This window comes from Podarcis filfolensis (genome assembly GCF_964270895.1).
Source record: "Podarcis filfolensis genome assembly, chromosome: 3".
Lineage (NCBI taxonomy): Eukaryota > Metazoa > Chordata > Lepidosauria > Squamata > Lacertidae > Podarcis > Podarcis filfolensis.
The window spans coordinates 102,487,601-102,509,930 of record NC_139606.1 but is presented as its reverse complement, the minus strand read 5'-3'; the positions used below and the strand labels follow the sequence as shown (position 1 = coordinate 102,509,930).

At 44.4% G+C, this 22,330-nt stretch overlaps 1 protein-coding gene across 1 annotated transcript in view; it reads right to left on the bottom strand.

Moving 5' to 3' along the window:
• Positions 1 to 6,293: 6,293 nt before the first annotated feature.
• Positions 6,294 to 22,330, bottom strand: part of PRKCE (protein kinase C epsilon) — a 305,337-nt gene continuing 289,300 nt past the window's right edge. Inside the window, exon 15 of the mRNA XM_083605113.1 lies at positions 6,294 to 12,947. Coding sequence (XP_083461239.1) covers positions 12,801 to 12,947 — 147 coding nt within the window. The 3' untranslated portion in view covers positions 6,294 to 12,800. The remainder of the gene's footprint in view (positions 12,948 to 22,330) is intronic.

Here is a 22,330-nt window from a genome sequence, read left to right as displayed (position 1 = left end):
AGGCCCTTCTTCATGTGCCTCCTCCATGAGAGGTCTAGAGGGTGTCAACACGAGAACGGGCCTTTTCTGTGATGGATCCCTGTTTGTGAACTGTTCTCCCCATAGGAAGGCTCACCAGGCACCTTCATTATATATCTATTTTTGTGTTTTTATATTGTAAACCACCCTGTGATCCTCAGATGAAGGGTGGCATATACATTTAATAATAATGATAAAAATAAAAATACTGTTGCAAATGATTACGTGGGGCCTAGGTGACAAGTGTGCATGCTAAATACACAAATCCTTACAAATAAAATAGGGTAACTGTTTGATGTAAAAGTTTAATAGATGTAAGGCTGGGTTGCCTTGGGAAACATAAAGTGACTAACAAATTTAACAACAACAGCAGCAGCAGCAGCAGCAGCAAGACCATAAGATGGGCTAGTTGCGTACTCATCTCAGATGCCTCCAGCAACCACCAGATCACAAGCCTGAGGATTTTTGTCAAGACAGTGATTGCTGTTTTGGAAATGACGGGCAATTTTGTGGCTGCCTGAACACATTCACGATGGCCAAAAATTAAGTATTGGGAAATCAGCGATTGCAGAGCACAATGCATCTCTTGAAAGAGCTGTCATTTTGATGGTCTCAGCTAGATGAAACCCTGCAGGCGCTTTCTGTTAATAAGTAGTTCCTGGGGCTGCAATAGATCATCTCTTACCATCAGTTATGTGGGGTTGGCTAAGAGGATCTAATGCCCATTTGTGTTCCGCTGCAGCACCACAGCTCCCGCCCCCCTTTTTAAAAGTGATGAAGTGCATGACTCACTGCTATCACAATAAATATGGGGTTATAGAGTGGCCTCTCTCGCATGCTGTGGCTGGCAAGTGAGTAATGCTGGGGAAATCCCTTCCAAAGTAAGTTCCAGGCATGGAGCTTTGCCTCCTTCATCCAAATGCCAGATTTGAGCTGAACTGAAATTTCCCAAAGGACATTTCCTGAGGAAAATTCTGCCCCCTGCCCCAGCATATAAGAAGGCCACTTCAAAGAATTCTCTCCAGATTTTCTCCATCATTTTTGTTGGGGTGGGGTGCACCTGCCATTTCCTTTCCCACCTACAATGCCCTGGAACAAAGTTAGGCCACATCCGCACCATCAATTTAAAGCCCAATGAGACCACTTTAAACAGTCATGGCGTCCCTGCAAAGCATCCTGGGAACTGTCTTTTGCTGAGGGTACTGAGAGTTGTTCGTAGGCCCCTATTACCCTCACCAGAGTTCCCTGGGAAGAGGGTTTGATAGTTAAACCACTCTGGGATAAGAATGGTATAAGAATGCTTTAAATGTATACAGGGGCGTAGGAAGGGCGGGCAGGGGGCGGGTCGCCTCAGGTGCCATCAAGGAGGGGGTGACAAATTATCAAGGAACAATTACTGCCCTACTAGGGCGGTTCATAATATATTTTTTTAAAATGCCTGCTCCAAAGGTCTTATCTTACTACACTAGGGATTATATTGCTATATATGAAATTTCATGCAAATAATAATAATAATAATAATAATAATAATAATAATAATAATAATAATTTATACCCTGCCCATCTGGCTGGGCCTCCCCAGCCACTCTGGGCAGCTTCCAAAAAAATATTAAAACACTGTATCAGTAAATAGCTTGACCCTGCTCCACGAAAACAGCTGTTTACTTGGCCGTTTTCCTATGTCGTGAAGCCTGAAATTTCAATTCAGTGGAACAGGGTCAAGAGATACACGTAATATCTGTACCGCATTGTTTACTGTGACAGCACCTGCACTTTGGAACTCCCCGCCTATTGCAACAAAACACGTGCCTTTGCTAGGCTCTTTTCGGGCACCTGCTAAAAGCATTCTTCTTTAGGCTAGCATTCCTAAATGCTTAGGAAGCTGAAGTAATTTTAATCTTAATATTTTAGCTTTTGTTTGTTTTAAAGTAGGATTGTTAATTTTTATTGATTTTACTGCTATGATGTTTTTTGTTTTTGTTTTGGTAAACCACTTTGCAGGTTTTTAAAAATAAATTTTATTAATGAGATAAACAATAAATATAAATAAAACAACACAAGCCAAAACACAATCCATCCTGTAGATTTAAGTATCTGTCCACAGTCGCCTACTTGGTACCAGAGGCCCAGAATCCACATTCCTTTGTAAGAAAATATGAAATAACGTAAAACCATTTCTTTTTTTTGGGTGGGGGGGAGAGGAATCATTGGTGTGTGTGTGTGAGAGAGAGACAAGAAATTTCCGCACCGGGTACCACCTGACCTTCCTAGGCCTCTGAATGTATAACGTAGATGGGGACTTGGTCCCAGCACATTGTGGAGGATGCAAAACGGTTGGCTGAGCTGCGCCAACACAGTTGCTGCAATGGCATCCAACCCCTCTCACCCCCACACACACAAAAAAGGAGAAAAGGAAGAAGCTCTGCTGCTGATATTGCTAAAGACTTTCTTCTCCACCTGGAGAGATTTGTTGAAATGGTCCCCCGCTGCCCCAAACTGACCTGCCCAAAAACAGCATGCAGAATTTTGAGAGACTATTTGTCCACAAAGCCCTGGGTCCGACTGAATGTGGATTGCTTCAGAGCTTGTTCCATCAGGGCCAGGCCTGTCCTTAGGCAGGGTGAGAGAGTATAATATCGCCTGAGTATTGGCTTTGGAAAGGCAAGTAAGAGGTCAGTTGAATCTTTCTGAAGGACATGAGTGCCTTGTTTTTGGATCAGATCAAGGCTTGTACAGTGCTCAGTGCTGGTGAGAGCAACACCCCTTAATTTGCCCAGAAGCGCCAGCGCATATAAATTAGCAAAATGCAATCCTCACGCCCCCCAAATTTGTGCCATGGGCTTGTGCCCCAAGTTCTTTAAGTACCTAGCAATGCCTCTGACCATGGAGAAGTTTTCTGCCTTGGCACATTCAAGCATGTAAACCCAGATGTCTCAAGATGATTGATATTGACCTGTGGGGTCGATGGGATTCTTGCAGGGCATGAATAAAGACCTGGGCCAGGGTTGGACAAAAAACGACGATAGATGATTAATAAATGTTGAGAATGTGTTGGTATTTCTTGACTTTATTTCATTTACATTCCTAAGAATTTGGTTCAGGGTTGATGACAACTCATCAAGGGGACAAATGTTTGGGGAAATCTGACGTAAACCGTCTCCATCACTCACCAGTTTGAAGTGGTAATATCTGGGACAAGAGTTGCCACTTAATTTAGAACATTGAGCCACTATTGCTGCCACTTGCTTGCTTGCCAGAAAGACCCAATGGGCAGTGGCAGCTCCTCCTTGCCCCCCTCACTGTTGTTTGCTTGCTCATCCCCTCTGGACCAGAGTGTGAACAAGCTGTTTGCAATCCATGGTGAAAGTCAAGAGGGTTCTCACTTGCCAAGTCATGCTGACCCTTGATGCTTGTCTTGCTGAAAAATATGGCCAGGTTGCTCACCAGAACAAGACAGTTTGAGCATATTACCACAAGCCTTGCCCGACCGCACGGGCTGCCAATTAGTTTCTGGGTCCAATTCAAAGAGCTGGTGCTGACCGAGAAAGCCTTATATGGCTCAGGACTGCAATACCTTAGGACTGTCCCTCTCCATACAAACCAACCCAGTATGGTATGTCTTGTCTTCTAAGGTCCATCTCTGTGCCCTCTCTTCCCAAGAGGCTCAGAGGGTGACAACACGAGGACGGGCCTTTTCTGTGGTGGCTCCCTGGCTGTAGAATGCTCTCCCCAGAGAGGTTTCCCTGGTGCCATCATTAGGCACCAGGGAAAAGCATCCATTTTTACCCAGGCCTTTGGCCATTAAATAATCTATGGCCTGTTAAAGCTGTGGGGGGAGGGGCTGCTATTATTTTACTTTTATGCCTTTTGTTATTAATGCATTTTTATCACTGATGCACCATGAAATGTGTTACAGTGGTACCTCGGGTTAAGTACTTAATTTGTTCCGGAGGTCCGTTCTTAACCTGAAACTGTTCTTAACCTGAAGCACCACTTTAGCTAATGGGGCCTCCTGCTGCCGCTGCGCGATTTCTGCTCTCATCCTGAAGCAAAGTTCTTAACCCGAGGTACTATTTCTGGGTTAGCGGAGTCTGTAACCTGAAGCGTATGTAACCCGAGGTGCCACTGTATTGTTGTTGTACACCACCCTGGGATTTTATTTTATAAAGGGAGGTATATAAGCTGAATAAATTAAAAACAATAAATAATGATCATGCCCATGGATGGTGTGGGATGTAGCCATATGGAGTTTTCTGTCTTTAAAAGAGGGGTTGGGGGAGCTTGTGACCTTTGAGAGGTTGCTGGATTCCCAATTCCTGTCATCCCTGGCCATGCCACCTGGGACTGATGGGAGTCCAGCAACATCTCAAGAATCACAGTTTCTCCAGCCTGCCTTTGAAAGATCTCAATCATAGCAGAGTGTTTCCTCAGATGCTGAAGAGGCAATGGCTAGGGGAATTTGTGGTGCGATAACGTCACACTCCAAGGTCTCTCATTCTTCCACTTCCAGCTTCTAGTTGCTTAAGGAAGAACTTTTATGGCTGGGCTTAATTTTTGCCTTGAAATTGTATGGTTCCAAGGAGAATGCCTGGAATCTCTTGTTTACAGGCAAGGAGCAGAAGGTCAGGGTATTATTCACTGGATGAATAATACTATTGCTGCTCTCTGTATGCTCCAGAATTATCACTTACACAGCTGTTAATCCTCTCTGCTTCCAAAATCAGTTTCTCGTTTGTGTGCGCAGAGTAAACGTTAGCTAGCTTACAGCTTTTAGCATTAAGTAAATTACCCCCCCCCCCACACACAAACATGGATGCTGTAATTTCGCATAAAGACAACCCCCCACCCAATGAATCCTCTTTCAAATGATAAGATGCTTTTGGCCTTAAAACTCAGCACTTAAGAATCTAATTGCTGCAATGTCTTCCAGGTCACTTCCTTCAACTGGTGAGTTGGAAACTCACTGGTGGTTCACAGCCTGAGCCAAGGTTGCTTGCCACAATCACACCACTATCAAATATATGATAAAAGATTAAAAAATGGGTCACCGAAAGCATGTTTGGGTTAAAAAGTGCATCCTGGGTCTGGAAAGTTTGAGACTTCTAGGCAAATGGAGCTAGTTTGGACAACGCCCCTTTTCAGGGTATGCAGAATTTAGATTGATTTGCTCCTTTGAACACCAAGCAAAAATACACAAAAATATGTAAGGATTTCAGTGGCTGCTGGGACTATGTGCTTTGGGGTCCATTTTAACACATTCAGATGAGCTCTGTGCATTTCAAAACTGCGTATTATGAAATTCAAAAACATCCAGATCTAACCCATGATTCTCAATCCAGTTATGCTGCTTTTAATATGCATTTTATTTTTGACTTCCTTTAGAAATGTTTTCTTTTGAAATATATTAGGGCTGCCTTATGTCCAGAATTTCCTGGACATAGCCGGGATTCGTCCACCGAAAATGGCATCTGGGTGGAATTTTCAAAAAGTGGCAAAATGTCTGGGCAGCCCATATTGGAAATGTTGATCTGTTGGCAATTTTCCCCCAAAATAGGTAAAAACTTCGGGGTGTTTTTTGAGATTTTGCCAAAAGAAGCTCAACCATTTTTGTGTCTGGATTTTCACTTTTTGAAATATGGCAACCCTAAACACACACAGACACACGTCTGTTAAATGTGCATTCTGTAATTGAAATCTTTAAAATAATACTTTAGTTTCTTGTTAACTATGTGTTGCTTTTTAATTATTATTTTTACTTTTTAAATTTATTTTTTAATTAATTATGTTGCTCAGAATGTATACTTTATACTTAGCTTTCTTCTCTAATGTTTTATTCTGGATTGTTTTTTACTATAAACCACTTTGAGATTTTTCTCCCCCTCCTTAAAAATATAAAGCAGTATAGTTCAGGCAACTTCTACAGCCAAGTTTGTGCGAAATGTTTTGCTCTGCTTACCTTTGGACCACATCAGCGAGACCAAGAGAGGGGAATCTTGTCGTCTGGAAAGCATGTTTGGGTTAAAAACACGCCAGGACCTTCAGACACACTGCCCAGGCTTGCAGCCAAGGAAGGTCACTTTGGTACTGCTAACACAGCGGTTGGACTTCACCCCTGGAGGTGCACTCCATTGTCTCTCAAGACAGATGGATGCCAACAAAATATAAATGAGTAATAATAATAAATGATAATAATGCTGACATGTAATGTATATAATATCCTCTGTCTCTATAATAACCTCTTCGTTCATTTGAAAAGAGTTGCGAGAGATGCGAAATAAGATTTTAACATCCTTGATTTATTAGGTTCCGAAACAATACACATTCACATCCTTTAGAATACAGTACATTTGGCACAGCAACAATGACTACAATGAAATAACCCTAACGAATGGCAAGAGATTCAAATTACAACCGTAAGAAAAAAATTCTGTACAAAGAAAGCCTCACAATAAAAAAATACCTCCCTGCTCCTCTAAAACGGTAATACATTTCATATTTCCCCCCCAGAACTATTCTGCACATAATTTCAAAAGAAGTCTTTGTTTTTCCGTTTTTAATTTTTAAAAAAGCCTTTTTGGAGAGATAGCATTATTTTAACAATATGGAATTCCCTCCCGCCCACATGCACGCTAAACGGTGTCTCTAAAAATAGAGATAGAGAAAAATATCCTGATTTATTTATTTATTTTTCAAATTTTTGCTTGCCTTGGCATTTTGCACACCTTTGAACAAAAAAAAAAAGAGGGGTGGTGGAAAAGAAGCTTGACAGAAGAGGAAGAAATGTAACAGTGTGTTCATTTTAAATAAGTTCAAAGTTAACAGACAAAAACCCGCTAGTGTAAACCAAACTACTTGAATTGAATTCCTGCGTGGCAGGGGGTTGGACTAGATGACCGTTGGGGTCCCTTCCAACTCTACAATTCTATGTATTCACTTGAAACTGACTTGAAGGCAGCATTCCCTGCACACAGCCAGGTTGCTTAAACCCCACAAGCCTTCAATGCAGTTGTAGCCTTTGCAAAACTAACCCAGCGGCTTAAGAGGCTGATGCACCCACCATCAGAAGGTGCACCGAGACAGCCCAACCCGGTTCAAGTGAGTATTGCCACGCACATGGGGGCCAAACGCATTGGCAAACACTCACTGAATGAAGGGCATTTAATACCTGCACGGACCTCTCTTGCTGGAACAAGGCAGGCAGAGGACTCCCAAGATTGTAGCTGCAGTTTCTGCCTGTGTGAAGCTATTTGTTTTTCCGTTCAGCATCCTGAAGAAAAAGGAATGCAGGTGTTGGGGCTTCCTCCCACCCGCTTCAAAAAGGACGAATGACGGTTTGTGATTTTTCACACCAGGAACAAGGGCATCGCACCCTCCACAATTTTGCTTTGCGCAATGTCTCCCTTTAAAAAGGCTTTGCTAATCCCCCGTTTTGTGTAAAGGCCTCTCGTTCCATACAAGCAGGACAGTGCGCTGTATGATAGTTTCCTCATTCTAGCCAGTCTTATGGGCAGCCCCTGGAGGCCACTTGGCTATCTCCAAAGCCTCTGTTTGGTTTGCTGAAGGAAAAGACCACTTTAGCATTGTCAAGTTCATGCTTCAGATAGCCAAAGCTTAGCATGTGGCAGAAATACACAGGGCAGAAATATCACCACGCAGAAAATGAACGGGCAGTTCTACATGATCCCCAAACGAACATAAAATTAATGAGATGATGTGACCTTTGTGATGTCTCTGTGCTTCCACTCCGTGAGCTGGAGGGGTGGGGGTCCTTTTATTCCTGCCCCCTCCCCGTCCTGCTCCAGCCCTTAAGTTTTTAGTGAAGATAAATTAAATTATTCTAAAAGCTTTGTTCCATTACTACACCGGTAAGCTAGACAACACATGACCACGCAACTTGATATAGCATATTTAATATTTTGAAATCATCAATATTTATGTGTGTGTGTGTGTATATATATATATATATATATACACACGCACACATAACATATGTATAAAACACTACACCTGAGTTTAAATACGAAAACAAACAAAAAAGAAAAACCACAATGGAACGGAAGATAGTAATTGCTATGAACAGCCAGATGCAAAGCTGACGCTAATCTATCCTGCCTGTTTGAGAAGATCCCCGGGACCAACTTTCTCAGGCTAGGTGTGCAGCGGGGGGAATCCTTTTGTGCGGCTCCAGCCCATGATGCACCAGGGATGCCTGCCACTGCAGGCCATGTGGCAGAAGCCCATGTTGAGACTCCTCTTCAGGCCCCAGGCCCAAACTTGGGGCGTGTGTGCTGCTTTCACTGGCTCTCCGGTGGGCCCCCTCCTCCGTCGATGGACTTATTTGGTGGCGGCAGGCAACAGTGCTCTGAGCAGGGGGCTGAATGTGGCCACCCTTTTCATTTCCCACAATGCTCTGGAGCGAAGCCCCATTATCGGGTGTATTGTGGGAAGCGAATGTGGCAGCCAGACCAGCTGTCCAGCACAGCTCAAGGCACTGAGCCATACTTTTTGTAAAAAAGAGAAAATAATAATGTAGAGGCCACTGTAGGTGTCAGCAGCGGGCCCTGTCAGTTGCACAAATATGACTGGTGCGAACATTATCGCTTTCCACAGGCGTAGGGTTCTTCTCAGGTGGTCCAGAGCTCCTCGGGTTATTTGAGCAGGAGAGGGAAGGAGTCTCCAAGCTCCACGCCACAGATACAGTACGAGAAAGCAGCCTGCGGCTAGCCTGTGCTTCTGTCAGCCATGGCCCTTCCCTTCCTCCCCACCCCCCACCCCAATCTCTATCATTCCATATAGAGTTTAACTATACAGGAGATTTAGTACAGCTTAATATAGGTATACATCTTTCTTTCTTTTAATAATAATAGAAAACAAACAAATAAAGTGGGGGAAAATCATCTCGGACAGTAACTTGAACCAATACACATACAGAGTATTGCACATGGACATATTCATAATTATTCTTTCATAGGCTAACTTTTTTTGTGGTTTTTTTTTAATAATATGCCTGAACATGCAGCAGTTGATACCTCTATATTCATTGAATTCCACAGGCCTTGCAGTAAACACCTATATACAAAATCCTCGTCTGTACAAAAGGCAAGAGAGAGAGAGAGAGAAAAGGAGAAACGATAAAGGAAAAAAGCTTCTTTGAGTGCCACTCTGCCAGTCACAAGTATATATAAATTCTGCAATTGGAAAATCCAAGTGCAACAAGTAAAATGGATTCCCTTAACTGCTCACTCAGCATGTGTGTATATACATAATATATATATATATAGTATACACACCACTCAACAATACACGTACACACACGCACACGCACAACACAGGGTACTCCCAGAAATATAAGTACATAACACTGTCAGCAAATCTACAGGCGGTAACTTCACATTTGTTAATGTACTGTCCACATGAGTTACCTTATTTATTTTTTCAATGACTACACAAGAAAATCCATTTACAACTCTTAGCAATGTCAGTTTTTGAATCTTGATCTTCAGTCTCTTGATACACATTTCACATAACGAATGGCTTTGCCTGGCTTTGTATTCTTCCTGTATAGCACAGTTTTATACCAGATTATTTTCTTCTTCTTCTAAATATCAAAAACACACACAAAAGAACAGTAGTACTATTGGCCATGACCCAGCTGGACCCATAGTACAGTAGTACAGTATCATGTTATCCTTAATCCTTCCTCCTTCCTGTTTCTGCCCAGCCCTTAGCCAGGACCAGAAGCCCCACAATGCCTTGGGGCCAAACAAAATGCGCTGTCAAACATGTCTTTGCATGCAGCACACCTTCTTATTTTTAAATGCAACCTGCAGCTGTTGGAGGGGTCAATAATTACTGAGATCACAGAAGGGGCTTAACCCTTTCTCTCCCTACTGGAGTCCTGATGAAAACAGCTCCTCTGAAGCTGCTGTTTGCATTGGGAGGAAATGCAGCTGCTGGGTGCATTTATTTTTCAAGTGCATGCGAAATGCAAAGCCGTTTAGCTAGTTTGACCCTCAGCCACTACCTGCTATGTATGTATCGGCGATGCTAGCTCAAAGCAGCCCTCTCTTTCCCAGTGCATTTGCACAGATAGCTCTAGCAACCTCTGCACATAGCCCTGAGGAGGACAAGGGCTTCTGCATCGACACACGGGCTTGTGGTGGGCTGCTCCTGGCTCAAGGCCAGCAGAGAAGGGACGGAGAGGGAAAAGGCTATGCACAAAGAACCATGCCCATTTTTCTCCTTTGTAAAAGCCTGCAAAAGTAACACACTGCTGTTAAAAGTAAAAGTAGAGTGGGACATCACCCAGATTCAATACAATGATTCCTTTAAAAAGCATCTTTCTAAAAAATCCCCTTCACACCTGTCATTGCATCAATGACATGAATGATTCAGGTACCAGTTTCTAAAATAGTTTCCCTACGGAATATGTACACGTCGGAGAAGCTGTAAGATTTGCAGAAAACCTACACTGCTTTATTAAAGCAGTTTCAAGGTTTTTGTTTTGTTTTTTGGAGAATTTGCCCAATCTTTAGCCCTTTAACATCTGTCTATAAAGCATCTAAGTCTGTCTGTTTTGATTTTATGATTTAATAAAACATTTGTTTATTTGTTGTTGTTTTTTTTTAAAAAAACATTGTTTCGTATCTTGGGGTGGGGGGTGGGGAGCAATTTTCCTGATATAATCTTTAAGACTTTCCATGGCAGCTTTACCTGACTATTTTTATCAGTCCTTCAGTCAGGCAGGTTTTGTTTTTACTCAGCAACTAGCTTTGCAGAGAAGTGCGTCTTTGGGTGTATTTATTTCAAGATCCACGGTAAAATATCTGTGTCCCATTCACTTATGGCTTTGTGGTAAGGCTTGGCAAGCAGCTCAAGGGTACAACCAGCAGAGAGAAGGAGGTAAAGGGAGATGTCTCCCTTGCAAAACCCTGCATTATGAGGGCTAAAAATGTTGCCGGGACAGATTTCTGGAAGCACCTAGTAGGGAGCCGAATATTTACTTCCAAGCCTGCCTTTTTCACGCAATCGTGCGCATGCTTAATTGGAGATAAACCCCACTGCGTGCAACAGGGTTTACTCCTAGGTTGAGCACACGCAGGCGTTCTGCCTTAGAAGAATCTTAGTACAGCTGTGGGAATTATGTAGCAACCATGCACATTATAGTCCCTTCATCCCTTCTGCACTGATGGCCTCTGTTCTCATCAGTATTAACAAAGAGCGGGGAAACCTCTGTCCAGGCTCCTTTGCCCTGAGCTCAAGCTGGTAGTACTGTGGGCCGTAGATGCCCTTAGCATGCAATGGCCTGGTTCTATTGAACTAGGAAGCCCAACGCAGCAGAACTTTGAAGAGAAAGAATGTGCATTGCCTTCTGCTTAAAACGCAACTCCTACGCCTAAGAAGCAGAGGGTGTCCCACCTACCTGTCTTCTTAACACACAAGCAGCCCGAAAGGTGGCACCTGTCTGCCAGCCCCCTCCTCCTTAGTCTCAGTGTTACCTTTTTAGAACTTGGCAGGGAGGAGGGGTGGGGGCAAAAGTAGACTTGGTCGCCTCTGCCCATCACTGGCTGTGGCTCCACCTGCTGCTGTCTTCGCTTTCCTGACTTCTGCCCACCGGCCACGGTTGAGCCTAAGAGGATCAAAGCTTGGAGGTGAACTCTAGTGCCATGGGCCCCTTGCTTACCCACAGAACTGCAGCGCCCTGAAGGTCTCTTCCATTAAAAAGAAACGGAAGGGTATTTCTGCGAAAGGCAAATGGCTGATCCTAAAGCTGTCTGTCCGTATTTGAGGAATCGGCTTCCGACAGCTATGCTGTGCTGCCACAGCAAATGCGATGGACCAATTCACATTCGATTCAGGAAAGTCAACACAAGGTGACTTTATCCCCACCTATTGGCTTGGGTTGGATAGCTCGGCCAGGACACCATGAGACTCTTAATCTCAGGGTCGTGGGTTCAAGCCCCACCTGGGGCAAAAGATTGCAGGGGGTTGACCTAGGTGGTCCTCATGGCCCTTCCAGCTCTACAATTCTATGATAGTTCCACAGGGGTAAGAAAGCAGATCTAAGTGTTTGTTTAGTACACTTGAGAGGTGTGTGTGCAATGGGACGGTCATTTACCATGTCTTGGAAACCTGTTAGCAGGAGTGGAGAACCTTGTGCCTAGAAGTCAAACACAGCCCTCAAAGCTGCTCTATTTGGCTGTCAGAAATCTCCTCAGGTCAGGGGGAAGGGGAAGCTTTCTAGTGACTTTTTAAAAAATCTCCAAAATGGCAGAATGAATTAGTTCTGCCAGGATAGCTCAGTCGACAGAGCACAAGACTCTCACAGGTGTGAGCCCCACGTTGGGTGAAAGATTCCTGCACTGCAGGGGGTTGGACTAGATGACCCTCGTGTTCCCCTTCCAACTCTAAAATTCCATGATTTTATGAAGATGCTAGATGAGGATAGGGAGGACAAGTCGCGGCCTTCTGGAGAACAACAGGAAATATCCTAAATTGAGAGGGTCGGGGGGGGGGGGCGGCAGCAGCAGCAAGAAACAACAGCAATGTGTTACCTTCACGAACTACTTCTGGCACAAAATATTTTGCGTTCCTTTGTGAGATGGAAATCGTGAGTGCCTCCAGCTCAAGGACAAAAGGAAAATAACAATAAATAGATAGACATAGTAGAAAGTAAGGGTTATGGGCTCAAGGTCAGAGAAGTAGCTCTTGACTGGGTAGCGGAAAACCACCTCTTGCAGTGTCAGTGAACTGGTGGCCCCAAACGGCATGCTGGGGACTTCTTATGGCAGCAGCTCTTCCCCAAAATATGAGAAGCCTTTAAATTCTTCTTGGTTGATCTGCTTTATAATTGTCTCGTCCACTGCTGTTAATACTGGGTCTTCTCGTGTAAAGTCTTGATCAAAGTTATTTACATCCCTTTTGGTTTTCTGAGGAAGAAAAGCAAAAAAATAATAAAAAAGGGGAGAGGAGATAAAGATGAGGAGTTCTTTCGTACTTAAAAACCCCAAACACAGAAAACCCAGTTTTTTGAGGGGAAGTGGGGTGAGGAAGGAAGCGGGGGGTGAGGATGTTTTCGCTTGTTTGGCTTCTGAGGTAAGCCAACAGGTCCCTTAAATTATGTGCATATATAAAACCACCAGGAGATAATGAGGATGACCAGACGAGATCACAGAAGCGAAGGATGGGTTTGGAGTAGGCCGGCTGGCCTCTTACAGGGGAATATTGAGAGCGATGACAACAGCAGACAGCTACAATTACGATATTATGCAGCAGTGGTTGCCGCTGTATATTTAGGTGGGCAGCTATGTTGTGATAAGTAAAGCATGAATTCAAACGTATCTTGCCTGCAAATGGCGTCACGGGATGAGACCACAAATTGGGCATGAACAAGGAGGCAGGAGGAGCGGAACCCCAGAGCCTCCTTCTGAAGCCGAATGTTGGAAAACTCAGGACAGACAAACAGAAGGAAGGACTTCTGCACCCAGCTAAACCATGGAAGTTTCTAGCACACGACGTGAAGGGTGGGGGCACCAACTTGGGGGGCTTTAAAAGGGGATTAGGCAGCTTCGCTGAGGATAAAGCTAACAACGGCTTCTGCTCATGTGCTGGACCCAGAAGCTGAACTTAGTGGAGAATGCTGCCGCATGATTGCTGACGGGAGAGAGAATCTGCACTGGTTGTCTGCTTGTGTTATTGTTAGTATACAAAGCCCTTAACAGCTTGGGATCAGTTTACCTGTGAGAGCGCCTTGTTCCATAGAGCCCCACTTGACTGCTTCAATCTGTGGAACTGGCAGGGTCTTAGGTGCTGCATAACGGTTCACATTTGTAAGAAACTGATCTTTTAGCATGGAAGCTACCACACTTGGGAACCATCTGCTTACTGACACCAAGCAGGTGCCTTCACTATCCATACACGTAGAAGCTGTCGTGTGTTTTCATCTGGCTTTAATTTATTGTTGATTTTAATTATTTTTTTAATCATTTCAAATACTGGTTTTTAACTGCTTTTTTAAAAAACCGATAGTTTGTTTTATTCTTTTTGAAAAATACTTATGAGGTCTTATTACGGAACACTTACGGGGTTCCCTCACTGCGAGAAGCGAAGTTACAGGAAACCAGGCAGAGGGCCTTCTCGGCAGTGGCGCCCTCCCTGTGGAACGCCCTCCCGTCGGATGTCAAGGAGATAAACTACACAACTTTTAGAGGACATCTGAAGGCAGCCCTGTATTGGGAAGTTTTTTAAAATGTCTGACATTTAATTATGTTTTTATATGTGTTCGGAAGCCGCCTAGAGTGGCTGGGGCAACCCGATAAGATGTGTGGGGTATAAATAATACTGAGAAATAGATAAATAACTCCCCAGTATTAGAGGGGACAGGCCTCTTGAAGACTGGTGAATGAGGACCACAAGCTGGAGAGGGACTACTGACTTCATGCCCTGCTTTTAGGGGATTCCCACAGGTATCATGTCTGCCACTGCAAAAAGAGGATGCTGGACCAGGTAGGCCTCTGGTCTGACCCAGCAGGGTTCTGGCTATGTTTTTGGAGTGTGGCTCCTATTCTCTACAATGAGGGCAACATTCTGACAAGCTGAATCTCACGAAACTGCCCTGAGATCTTTTGATGAAGGGTGGTGTATAAATCTAATGAATAAAAGTAAATAAATAAAACGCTTGGCCTTCAAATGTCCCCAGGGTGCTCCTGGGCAGTGGCTTCACCCAACAATCGCTGCACTTCTGCAAATGGCTGGCTTGATGACCTCCACTGTTGCCTCTGATACTGGTTGCTGCTAGACCTAACACTTCAGTCACACCAGCCATGGAGACGGGAGCCAGCAAGATGTTGCTTCAAAACCATACAACAGGTCAGCCATCTGTGAAATGCTTCCTGGCAAAGCCTTCCTTTGGAAGCACCTTAAGCTAAAGGGTTTTCCAAGTACGAAGCAGGAGAGACACAAGCTCCTGACATAGACTCCCCACACCTCGCTTGTCTGTCTTGACTTGGCAAGGATACACAATGGCTACACACACCATCCCGTCAGAAAGCAAATTCCCTGTTACGTTGCCACTGCTTGCAGTGGAGCCCCACGGCTTCTTTGCCCACTGGGAGCAATTTAAAATGGAAAGGAATGGGAGGGAAGGGAGCACTGAGGGCTTTTCATACCAGTCTCACCCACCCTACCCATCTCTCCTTCCTAGTTTTACCCCAGCCAATGCTCTGGATGTGCATTTGCTGACCAAGGTTCCTGATCTGCTAGGATCCCTTTCCTAGGTATCTTCAAAAAAACTTGTTGTGAACCTACGGACCCCCCACCCAAACAACCCCCCCCCAACATATCTGGCCCCCAAAATAGAAATTGCCTTATTTTGTTCTTAGTTGTGTTTGGGGATAAACATATTTTCATGTCTTACTTAGACAAGCAATGGGAGTATTTTGCAAGCTTGCAAGAGTTTGATAACACAAGCGTGGCATGACAAGAGCTTGTGACAATGGGTGTAAATATTGCTGCTTTTGCATCTTTCTAACATCAGTGGCATCCAGTGGTTACTGGGAGTGAAATAGGGGGTGTCATCTAATTAAAAGACTCAGGAATAGGAATGGGGAAGGTGTGGCGCTATAGATGTTGCTGGACTACAACTTCCAACATTCCTGGTGCTGGCTGCTGGGAGTTACAGTCCCACAATATCTAGAGGCCACAGACTCCCCATTCTTGCAGGATTTGATGAGGAAGAAAATTGCACTTCTAGGGCTGGAATGAATTTGTGTGCAATGAACTTCCAAGTGAATTTCTGCTGAAATTTCTTTTGCAGTTTTTGGGACCAGATGTGAGAGTTTGTCTCTGCATGAAACTTAGAAGTTCATAGGGAAGGTGTGTGAATCACTCAAGTCATCTCTGGTACATGTTCAGGGTTATGTAAAAACTGGGCTGCCAACTTTTAAACTAGCCTCCTGCTCTTATACCTTTTCACAGCACCTTGTTCAGCTGCCATAAAGAGGGGGCAATGCTTCTCTCCGTGCTGCGAAAAGCTACTGCTGTTGCTTCTGCAGATCAAGCTACTGTTCATGGCACAGAAGCAGACCAGGATTGACTCTGGGCAATTCAATGCTAGCACAAAGTCAGAATGTGCTATGGAGCATAGATTCATTAGCTAACTGTTACCTGCTACTGCTGCAGCACCTGTTAGAAGAGAAAAGAGGACTCCGCTGCCTCTTAGTGGCTGAAAAGAAACTGTAATGTGTGGGAAGAGTTTGAAGAATGCTCTTACAGTAGAAGGAATTCAGTTTGCTTCCACTCCAGCCACATCATTTGTGCACTCCTTTATTGGGGAGAACCCAGATGAAGTCGCTTTGCTTTTCTCTGCTGTTCCGCAGTCTTCCTAAAGACCGGCTTTGTGGCCATTTCCACCCACTCCTCAGTTGTTGAATGCAACTGCAGCATCAACCTCTTTGGTGTGGTTTAAACAAGACCTGCAGTAACTGGTGCAGCCCTGCCTCTCAACAGAGCTTGCCCTGCATTTTCCTGGATGTTTCTCTTTCCCGGCCAAACAGCTAATTATCCTATTACTTTTCAAAAGGCTTGCTTTTGTGTGTTTGACTTTGTTTGTTTGCTAAACTACAAGTGCACCAAGAAAATAAAAATAATAACTCCATAGTCACATATTTGCTTTTAGCAATGTAGGCCTACCGGAAGCACCGAGAAGAGGCACAGCTATGACTCCCCCCCCCTTCAATCTTCATTCCTCTTTGGTTGCTTTATATCAGGGCTGCGGCCCCCCAAGCCTCTCTACCTGGCCCTATGGACTCTCCCCAAGCCACACTCCTCACTGGCCCTGGTTTGTACCCTCCTTGCATGATTTTGCCTGGCTGTAATGTGTCCTTGAACCCTAACAATGCCTTTTGCTTGCCTGCATAGAGGGTAGAAGGGGGATTGCGAGTGTGTGTAGAAACTAGCCTACTGTGAAATTTCCATCAATTGCTCCACCCACTTTTGTCTCTGGCCCCACCCACCACTGGCCTGTGGTCTCTGGAAGCTTGTCCTGGAAGGAATGTGGCCCTCAGGATGAAAAGGGTCCCCCACCCTCGTTTTATATTAATCCTCCTTTGCAAACACCTCTCCCGCAAAGCCGTCCCCACCATCTCTCTGCAGTTCCCAGCAACTGCCTTTCTGCACCAACTGGCCAAGTCTGGGCTGCTTTTGGACCCTGCCTACGTAGAAGCCAACATGAGAATACCAGCCATGTTGAGACCTTTCCCTCCCTCCTCCCCACCTAGGATCAGACCTCAATACTTACTTATTTTTTACTTTAATTGAGAAGAGCAGGTGGGTGGGTGGGAAGAGGCAAAGAAGGCAAAGGAGAAAATAGAAAGGCATGGCATGAAGGTAGAGGTCAGAGATAAAATGATAGAGTGAAGGTGGAAGTCAGGATGAGAGAGGAGGAGGAGGTTGAGAGGCAGCGAGAGGGACAAAGTGATGTAGGGAACAGGAATGGAGTGGGAAAGAGCTTTACTTAGAAGAAGAAGAAGAGGAGGAGGAGGAGGAGGAAGAAGAGGAGGAGGAAGAAGAAGAGGAGGAGGAGTTTGGATTTGATATCCCGCTTTATCACTACCCTAAGGAGTCTCAAAGTGGCTAACATTCTCCTTTCCCTTCCTCCCCCACAACTAACACTCTGTGAGGTGAGTAAGGATGAGAGACTTCAGAGAAGTATGACTAGCCCAAGGTCACCCAGCAGCTGCATGTGGAGGAGCGGGGAATCGAACCCGATTCACCAGATTACGAGTCCACTGTTCTTAACCACTACACCACACTGACTCTTTTCTTAGGAAGTTCCTGGTTGAATTAAAGTAATTGTGGTCTGATGAGCTTAATTTTTTTTTAGCAAGAGCAAAAAAAATGGGGGGGGGGAGAGGGGGGAGAATACTATTGAAAGATGCTGGGATGAAAAGCCACATGGGGAAGGCAATGTAGAGTGAGGAACTGGCAGGTGGAGAAAAGGTTAAGCACTGCTGCTCCTCTCACTCTGTGCTCCAAGCAGCTTTTCTGAAGAAACAAGGGGGTAGACATGGGCAAATCTGTCAGTTTCTCATTGCCCCAATCTTAAGTTCAGCTGCCCATATTTCCACATCCATTTGCTTTAAAATAAAATTTAAAAATAGCATGGTAAAAATTCATTTGCATCTCTTCTAATTCTAGCAAGCCATTTTGCTTAATGTAATGTGCTGGGCGTGTCATCTGCACTCATATAGATGTGCATTTGCAGGCACACCTTCCTCTCCCATATGCATTTCTGCACACTTTTTTTTTTTTAGTTGGACAACAGCATCACAAAGTTTGGCTCATTTCTGGAAGAGTTAACGAGTTAGGCCTGAATTGAAATGCAATGCAAATTCGATTTCCCCTCCACCCCTGTACCAGGAGGATACAGATACACGGGTTTGCACCTGACAAACAGCAGATTAGTTATGGATGGCTTGCCTGCCATGTTCACAAGCTCAAATTCTAGGCATTTATTTATTACATTTAAGCCCCACATTTCTTCAGGTGGGCACCATCCTTCCCTCCACCTCAGGAAGCAAAATAGTTTGGGCTGGCTCTGCAGCGAAAATTAAACTTGGGGGCGTGAACAAAAGTTAATTTTTCAAAGAACCAAATGCAGAATTTAGGGCCAAAGTATCTGTGAATGCATTTACTTCCTCTGTTTTGGGCCTTAGCTATTGCCTTCCTAAATGCAGAACTGAGAATACTTGACCGCCCTTCCTTATCCTTCTCATGGAAGCGATCTGTTTTGAAGCCCTTTGTTGGGGCCCGTCTGCTGAGCACAGCAAACAGGTCCAGCGGCATTTCTACTCCTTCTTAGCATTACTGTCTTAAGATTCCAGTCTTATAGGTGGTGCCTAGTTCATGGACAAGGGTCTTTTTTAAAGGCACAGCACCCCACGGCGAACGTTCTTCTCAGAGACTGTATGAGGGCAAGCTGCAGAAGATGCGAAGCGCACTGGATGCTGAATGCCACAAACAACATGGGCAGGGTGTGGTCTTGTTTTAGAACTTCATTTCTTATTACACATTGTCTGCCTCCAAAATTTCCAGTTCTGCTCTTCTGCAGCAAAAACAACAGCAGCGGATATTCCGAAACGGCACTTCAGAAAAGAGGCTCCAGTAGGAAACAGCTGATCAAGAAATTCAACTGTTTCGCTTGTGGCCTGAATCAAGATATCGTGTATTTATCCCACTGCATGTGCTAATCAGCTTCCCAATGCCAGAAGGTTTTGTTATCATCAACACTGCTCTGTTAGGAACATAGGAAACTCCAGGGTTTCAACTGGGTTGGTTAACTGTCACAGAAACAAATATGCATGTTTGGGTTTTATTTTCACTCTGCATGTTTGGGTTTTATTTTACCTCTGACCTCACTCTTCACAATTCACTACACCCCACTGTCTGGGTAACAGTTCATGTGTCTGACGAAGTGGGCTTCATCAGTTTGCAACATCATACATTTGCTGGGATTGTAGCTTGCTAAGTGAGACTCGGAGTAGACCTACTGAAACCAGCCCACTGATTTTTAAGGAGTCACACAGAGGATTGACTGCACAATAAAGTAATGGAGTAAGGGGGGCGGGAATGTTGCAAACTTGGTCAACAGATTTCTCTGGCCACAACAATGGTAGGATAGGAGTGGTGGCACTTGGCAGAAATCCCAGTTAAGGGAACATCCTCCTTCTTTAAAAAGGGCGAAGAGAAGCAACGCACAGGGTGCTACAATTAAAACTAAATAAACACATCACTGTGCTTTGGAAATGAACATAAACAGCAATAAATATCCACCAGTGGGGTTGGATGGCAGGAGAGTTTTTCCCCTAAAATCTCACAAAGGATTAAAAAAAAGTAATTGGCCGTGACCCAAAATCCATATAATATAGGAACTCCTTAGTCTTGTAATATGAACATATGGACTGTCCTCTAGACCTTCTCCATCAATAAACGAAATGCTCCCTACGCATGCATGTACTGCCTGTTGAGCATTAAACTTCTTCACAAAAGAGAATGGAGAAGGCCAAATGTGAATGGAGCTCCATGTAAAATCGGGAGCCTTCTTCCCCTGTGTTTACAGGTTTCTGATAACCTGCTCCTCTTGCTCGGGATGCACACACTGGTGGGTTGCTTGGCCCCAAAATGATTAATTGTCCTTGAATACTAAAATCCCTTGAGGATGGTGTGTGTGTGCTGTGTGCTGTGTTCAATCAGGCCTTGACCCCCTACCATTCTGTTTGCCCCACCCACACCCCTTCCTCTGTGCTCCTGCTTCCATCTGCTCTTGAGCCAAACCCTCCTGGCTGCCACCAACATAGAGAAGCACGTTGATGGCAGCTGGAGCAAAAGAGGCCCACCTGGCTTTCCCTTCTCTCCACTGATAAGTAGATGCTAGCAAACATAAGCCACAGGCAAGTTCTATCATCCCTTTACAATACACTGATCAGGACTGTGAGAAGGGACTTGGGGGTGTCAAGAGTCCTTAAGGGTGCGAAGGGAGGCAGGGGAGTCAATGAAGGAGTGTTTTCCAATGGTACGTGGGCCAAACTCCACTGCCCAAAGTTGATTTGAGCAGAATACATTCCATGCAGATGCATGCACTACAGCCCCTTGGCGTCCCCCTCTGTTAAACGCCACTTGCCATGCACCGGGATGACTGAATGGAAATATATTATGAGACTGGAGAGGGACACCTCGCGTTTGCATGTATTAGGCCTGGAAACAAACCTACCTGGGCATTTTCCCCACACTGCAGGCCTTACCTTAAAGAGGGACATTCACACTGAAGCAAACTTGAAAAGAGAGAACATTCACACAAAAATAAATTTACTCGGCCAGTAATCTCTGGTGTTCCCATTACTATTACTGTGCAGGATACTGCATTTTAAACAGGGACTTCTTTATTTGCCAAACTGCAAAGTCATAATCCTGTACCTAGGACAGGTTCAGTAAGAAAGTGCATGTGCAACATTATGACTTTTTTAAAGCAGCGGAATAGGAAAAAGCCCTAGATAAAAATGCACAAATATTTGGGTTCCGTAGTTACAAGTTTTGTTTTGTTGCCTTTTTAAAGAAAGCAAAAGAAAGCAAACACCAACATGGGAAATTTCCATGGACTGTATCCAAATAAGCTACGCTCAGAGTAAAACGCATTGGAATTAATAGAGCTAGGTAGTCGTGTCCATAGTTTTCAGTGGGTTTACTCTGAGCAGGGCTAGAATTGGATGCAAAGCCACAGGTTTATTTATGTTTGAAAGGTTGCCTTCAGAAAGAAAGTCCCTCTTTAAGGATTCCAGCCACATTTCTTTGCAACCCGCTCTCTGCTGCAACATTTATTATTATAACAAACTGCCGATTTCTCTGCAGCAATCCACTGACCCATATTTATTATTATTAAATTTATGCAAGTGGGGCTGGCAACAAAATGTTGCAGTGTGGAGATACTTCTGCTTAGGGTTCCAGCCACTCCATTCCATTCCGCCTCCTTCCGGGTTTTCTGGCTCCTCCCTCTCAATAGTCAGTCAGCATTCCATGGCCACTGAGCACGCTCAGTTCCTCACTGGCCTGTTTTGGGCTCATCTTCTTAAGACCTTTTTTTGTACTTCTGCAAAACCTGGGATTCTCCCAAGCCTGCTGATACCTTCCGCGGGTAGGTGGTGCTGTTTTGGTTACATAAGCAATGGGCGCTCATGGCCTGAAGACCAGAAATTATGCCGCCTCATCTACCAAATGAGCTTGTACATTTGATATATTTTTTCATCTGCAAACAGAGGAACTGCTCACTCCAGTGCAGACTATTGGAAATCTTTACATTTCACCCGGATTTCGCGTATTTGTATACATGCAGAAAAGGACCTGGATAGTTTTCCAAGGCACCAGTAAAGATCTTGTGGAGAAATTAGTGACTTTTCCCTCACCATAGAAGAAACCTTTTTGTACATTGGCTGCTGGCACTCTGCAGGAATGCGGACTGTCTATTTTTGGGGGGCAGGGGCGGGGTATGTTTTCCTAGTGATGGGGTTATTCAAATGGAAACGTTTGCTGCAGCACTATATTGAAAAATCTAACAAATCGCTGGCATCCTTAAGACAAGACTTAACAAAGAGCAAGAAAGCTACAAGGATGGATTTGAAGGAAATATAGCAACTTAGAAGAGGCAGGGCTGTGACAGCTGTTATTTCATCCAGGCAAGAGAGAAGAAGAAAAGGCAATTTCAGCATTGGAATGGGGCGGTCTGAAAAGTAGAAGGTTAGCAACCCACCTCGAAATGCCAATC